The 5,737-nt window shown below is 31.8% G+C and overlaps 1 protein-coding gene across 1 annotated transcript; it reads right to left on the bottom strand.

Annotated features, from left to right (window-relative positions):
* Positions 1 to 1,035: 1,035 nt before the first annotated feature.
* Positions 1,036 to 1,892, bottom strand: LOC145018741 (Copper transport protein family). The gene is made up of 3 exons (XM_078976594.1): positions 1,779 to 1,892; positions 1,609 to 1,687; positions 1,036 to 1,510 (listed from the first exon to the last, which is right to left on the bottom strand). Exons 1-3 carry the CDS (start codon positions 1,785 to 1,787, stop codon positions 1,278 to 1,280), a joined length of 321 nt encoding a protein of 106 aa, XP_078832720.1. The 5' UTR covers positions 1,788 to 1,892; the 3' UTR covers positions 1,036 to 1,277.
* Positions 1,893 to 5,737: the final 3,845 nt, after the last annotated feature.

Below are 5,737 nucleotides of genomic sequence, written 5' to 3' on the forward strand. Positions count from 1 at the left end.
TACAGAAAAAAAGTCCAGATTTAGATATTTCTAAATTCGGATTACGAAAGGAAATATGGACTTTTGGATATTCAAATTTGTTTTAGACGTTTGATTAATATTTAACTCATTTTTATTTAACTGTTTGTGGAAATTTTTTATTGCAATAGATGCACTATTATACTATATTTTGACTTATTGCGTGGAGCATGTCGTTATGGTTTGCGTAGATAAGTCACTATCAAAAGAAATCGAGTGGAGGAATCAATGGATATGGGTATTTGTTTATATTTTTTTCTTATTACTTCTCTAGGTTATATTAGATCTATTTGGCCTTTGGTGTTTGGGATTAGTTAAAGAATAGACACCTTCATGATCATCTCATGACTCATGCTTCCTTCTTTGTTTTTTTCTTCTTTTCTTCTTATGTAGGATACCAATATAGGTCGATTTCATTTTAAGTAGGTCACCTAGATTGTGTTTGTTATACAGGACATAATCAGACACCGGCTTCTACCGAATTAAACAAATTTTCTTTTAAAAAAAATCTTGATGATACATATAAGAAGAGCTAGCTCACGTCTTTTGAACATAAACAAATCTATAGCAAGTCATGTCAACAAAATTACAATTTTTGTATCAATGATGATAGTCAAATTCACTTGGGGGAGTAACAAACTAACAATGTCAATATATTCCAAATGACATTGTATCAAAGGTTGTTGTATGCTAGGGTTAAGAGTTAAACTACAAGAATCTCAATCTTGGATATTGAAAGTTGACAAAAGGCTCGCTTACTTTGTCCATTTTCACTGTATATTCTCGACAAGAACACATGCATAACATAAGAAAAATGACTTCAAATAGAATCTTTAATTCTTTTTGATCATGTTAAATCGACATATATATACCCTGCTGAAACTTTTGTGGGTTTACTATACCTCAGACAAAAGTAACAAATGTTGTTTTGTCTGTTGAAGGTTGGTGGCTATCAAATAAAGAAAGATGAAGAAAGTTAAAGACTTCGAAACCCCACAAAGATTAAAACACAGAAAATAACAAAGAAATAATTATAAAATAACATTTAAAGATACAGTAGTTTCAGTGCTTGCAAATGAAGCTAAGTAAATGTGCATTCATATGGATCGAGTTCATCATCTGCTCATGACTCAGTTCTGAGTCATTCCACCCGTTTAACCAATTCTAGAAAACGATCATTTTTTTTGAAGGATCGAATTTATTTGATTTAGATAAAGATTATGAATATGAATCGAAAGGATTAATTAAAAAAGGTTGGATTACTTCTTCTCTTCTTTAACTTCTTCCTTTTTCTCTTCTTTCTTTTCTTCTTTCTTCTCTTCTTTCTTTTCCTCTTTCTTTTCTTCTTTCTTTTCGGGTTCTTTCGCCGGTCCAACTGAAATTATGTCCACCTTCCCTACCTTCTTCAGCTTCTTCACCACCGCCACCGTGTCCATCTCTCCGATCACCGTCAGCTTCTGATCTTTCAGATCAGCCGCAATCGAATCCACCCCTGTTAACATTCATCATTCAATTCATCGTTCTTATCAATCGAATCCCATTTCCGATTTCAATTTGATCGAGAAAAAGCGAGAGATTTAGATAATTTACCATAGATATCAGCAGCAGCTTCAATGGCTTTCTGCTTCGTTTTATCATCCGTCATCGTAAGAACCTTGAGCACCACCTTCTGTTTACTCAACAAACATGCAGAAAAACAAAAACTTTAAACAAAAATCCAAGAAATTCCGATCGAAAATGAAGAAATTAGAGATCATTACCTGAGCCATGTGAGGAGGTGGTGGAGAAGAAACAAGAAAGTGTGAACAAAAGAAACAAAGTGAAATATGACTTCATCATTTTTTTTCTTTGGTGTTTTATTTATAATATTGATGGTATGCGTGTGATTACAAGCGTGCAACGTATCTAGTCACGTCGATATACACAAGTCTACGTTTCCAAGATTTGTACTTTGTGCATTGTTGGTAGTACGTGTACTACATGTCAAATATGGTTTGCCATTCTTTCAAGATGTTTACACATTCGTAGGATTCAAGATTTGTGGGTGAACAATCTTTAAACCGGATTGATGTTGAAATTTGCAATCAAGCTAATATGATATTTGGTCATTTCAAATACACATTCACGATTGATTATATAATTATATAATGTTTGTTTGTTTGTTAGTCGATCATAATGATAGAATCATTACAAGAAAAAGAGTTTATGGATGATTGATGGATAAAAAGAATCTAAATTAACAATGTTGTTGTGATTTCATGTCACAAGACATTTAGGCGAAATAGAAATTAATACCTATGTTAAATTAGATTATTATTTGTATTCTAATATAAGTTAGATGGTGTAGAGTGTACATTTAGATAAGATTGATTTGGTCCCGAAAAGATAAATTAAAGGGCCTAGGGGTGACTGCATTAAAACCATTAAATAACTACATTTAATTCAAGTATATATAACCACATTTTTTGTCAAGATACATAAAGGTACGATTTTTGGGTTCTCTCTAGTTTCTAAACATTCATCATTTATTCTCTAGTAAGTTAGTTTTCGTTTCTTTGTCTAGAATTAAACTAGGAGGGTGTAACGTTTAAAAGATATATTCATATACGATACGATGTTGCTTATTGACTTTTTTCGGTAATGAATATATGCATATTAATACAAATAAATACAAGATGAGCTATACAATTGTGGGCCTATACCTATCTATACAAATATCATCTATATACATTGACAATACAACTTATATCATTATGAATATCAAACCACATATTGTAGCTGTTTATAATTTATAATGTTGTATTGGAAACAGATTTAAAGTTTTAAAAATACACGATATACACAATATTTAAAATGATCAAATGTGATAACGAATTAACTAAAACTCAATTTACACAATATGTTTAGTATTTGGGAACTGATTTGTACACAACACTTTTTTTCCGCACACAACAATTTGTGCTTTAAAGTGTTATATTGTACAACTCTATAATGCATAAATTGTTGTGTACGACAAAAAATTGTTGTGTACGAATCACTTCCCTTAGTATTTTGTTGCAAACAATTATTGTCCGGATAAAATTTCCATAACGGGTATGACGTATCATAAGAGTAAACATGTTTGGAAAGAATCTCTATATATGATTGTTTTCTATGTATTTTTTATTTATCGTAACTTGTAATTGAAAATGAAATGCAGAAAATTGTCATGGGGTGGTTTGGTCGGTTTGGGTCAAGTGATAAGAAGATTCTTCTTTCCCTCTTTCCTAATATCACAAGTTGTATACATATTGACAATCTATATGCATCATCAAAATACCTTTATGATCAAATTATTTGTATTTTTTTTTGGTTTAACGCTCATTAAGTTAATGGATATAAATAATTGATATAAGATAAGAAAATGATGTGTACAATTATTTGATGAATTATGATAAAACATCTAAATGTTATCAAAAAAACACAAATAATCAATCTATTTATAGGTCATAACATTATTAACATAAGTGTTTGACAAAGTAGATTTATAGGTGTAAAATAATCGAAAAAAGCATCTTGCATATTATTGACTCTTTTTTTTTTAATAAGAGTTTTTTTTTATTTTTTTATTTTTTTATTTATCATTTATAATAATATTATTTATAGAAGTTATTACCAAGAATATTTAGAAAATACATTTTGCAACTACACGACTATTTTTATAAGACAAAATATACAACCTTAAATGCCCAAAAAAACAAAGTTTTATGAGATTTACATATATTTTTCCATCACAATCCATCCCCATCACTATAGCGTGCTCATCAATTTTAAAGCATTAATGAATATTTATAATCGACCACATGGCAAATACTACCCAAAGCTAAAAAACAATGTATGGTGTAAAGTTGTCAAATTGTTAAACTGAAAATTTCCAGTTCAAACCATGGACACAAATATACAAATATAGAACAACAAATATTCCAAATGTTATACTATCATCAAACGGTGGAAGAACAAATGCTTATTAAAAAAGAATTTGAAAAATTATACATAGTGGAAACAAATATAGATAAGCATAATAGAAAAAAAAATGTGTTTTTGTAATACCCAAAGCAGCTTTTGTAAGAGTTTAATTGTTGCAAACAACCACTATGTGGTACCCTCGCTTGCCCACACATACTTAGGAAGAAAATTTGCCAACGAAAAATAATATTCTTGAAAGATTTTGTCGGTGAAATTAGTTATTGTAAATTAAATGGTGGTCCGCTCATTGTTTCTCATATTATTAACATAAAATTGCAAGAATAGTCCTTGCGGTATATCAAAACTAGTAATTTTGGTCCAAAATGAGTTTGACTTGTAAAGATGGTTTAATAGTTTCACTTTGTTGTGAGTTTAATCTAAAAGTTTTAAAACATTTTATAATGATGAATTTGCCCTTGGTATTTTCTCCTTTTCAAATTTTTTATTATAGAAATCAAAAAAAGAAAGAAAATCTCTCTCTCTCTCTCTCTCTCTCTCTCTCATCTCCAACTCGTCTATCTCCCTCGTTTCTCACTTCTCCGGCGAAGAGAGTCACCACAGTCGACTGTGGCAGCTCCTCCTCCTCCCCCTGTCGTGACCCACCACCATCCAACATACCAAATCCAAATCCACAATGGGTGTTCTTCGTTCTTGATTTTGGATCTGAAATAAAACACAAACAAATTTAACACATGTCTGGAAGTGGATTTGCAAAACGAAGAACCTTCACTTTATCGATTTTGTTCAATTTATTAGATTAAGTTTACAAATGTTCCAGACTCTAAACACACACATACATAGTTACACATACATCAAGATTAATTTGATTTAAACAACGGAAACAAAGCTCAATATCATTAGCTATGAAGTCGATTAGAACTAAAAACATACACACACAAATATGAATATGGATCTCAAGAACACTCATTTTTTCTGAGTTCAAGAACAAGAACATCACATTCACAAACCCATAAATCATTTTTCTTGATCTGATGAACTGCCCTTTACCACCACCTGAATCGAAATCAAGAAAATTTTCAAACAAACCCAACAACAACAATCTAGATAGAAAAAGAAGAAGGAAAGAAATATAACAAACATAGCAATAACAAATCTCAACCCTAGATCACGATTTCAGTTGTTTTCTGCGGGCACATTCACTCAAGATAGCCACTGGACGAATAAAGTTGGGGATTTCCGACCCTCTGAGAATGAGAAAGCTTGGGAGAGAGATGAACAATCAATGAAATCGATAAGGAGAGCTATGGATCTAGAAACCGCCGCCTGAAGCATAATCACCACCACCTGAAGTTAGTAGAGGGATTTAAAGAGACACAAGAGCAGATGAAAAGAGACAGAAACGTAGATCGGATATTGGAGCTACAACCCTTCATAAACGTAGATCGAACAAATATGGCGCAATCAGAAAACCCTTCGTCGGAGAAGGCGGATGGATGTCTTTAGTAGTGGACAGCGCCATCATTTTCGTCGGATGAACAAATATGGATTTCACCTTGATCATTTAGGAAAGCTTCGATAGAGATGACAAATTTGGGGGTAATGAGTGCTTGGTAGTCAACTAAGAAGACGGAGATGTCAGATTTGAGGGTAAGAGACGTGTCTCCGGTGGATGTGCAATTTTCCGGTGAATAAAGATTGATCACATCCGAGAGAAAATGGAAGTGTATGAAGAAGATGAATAGGTCGATTCTTG

The sequence above is a fragment of the Lactuca saligna genome, chromosome 9 (genome assembly GCF_052625555.1).
Source record: "Lactuca saligna cultivar CGN05327 chromosome 9, ASM5262555v1, whole genome shotgun sequence".
Taxonomy (NCBI): Eukaryota; Viridiplantae; Streptophyta; class Magnoliopsida; order Asterales; family Asteraceae; genus Lactuca; species Lactuca saligna.

Coding starts and splice junctions, on each gene's coding strand:
- LOC145018741 (XM_078976594.1), bottom strand. Junction 1,511..1,608: donor AGCTGCTGCTGATATCTATG/GTAAATTATCTA, acceptor GAATGTTAACAG/GGGTGGATTCGATTGCGGCT.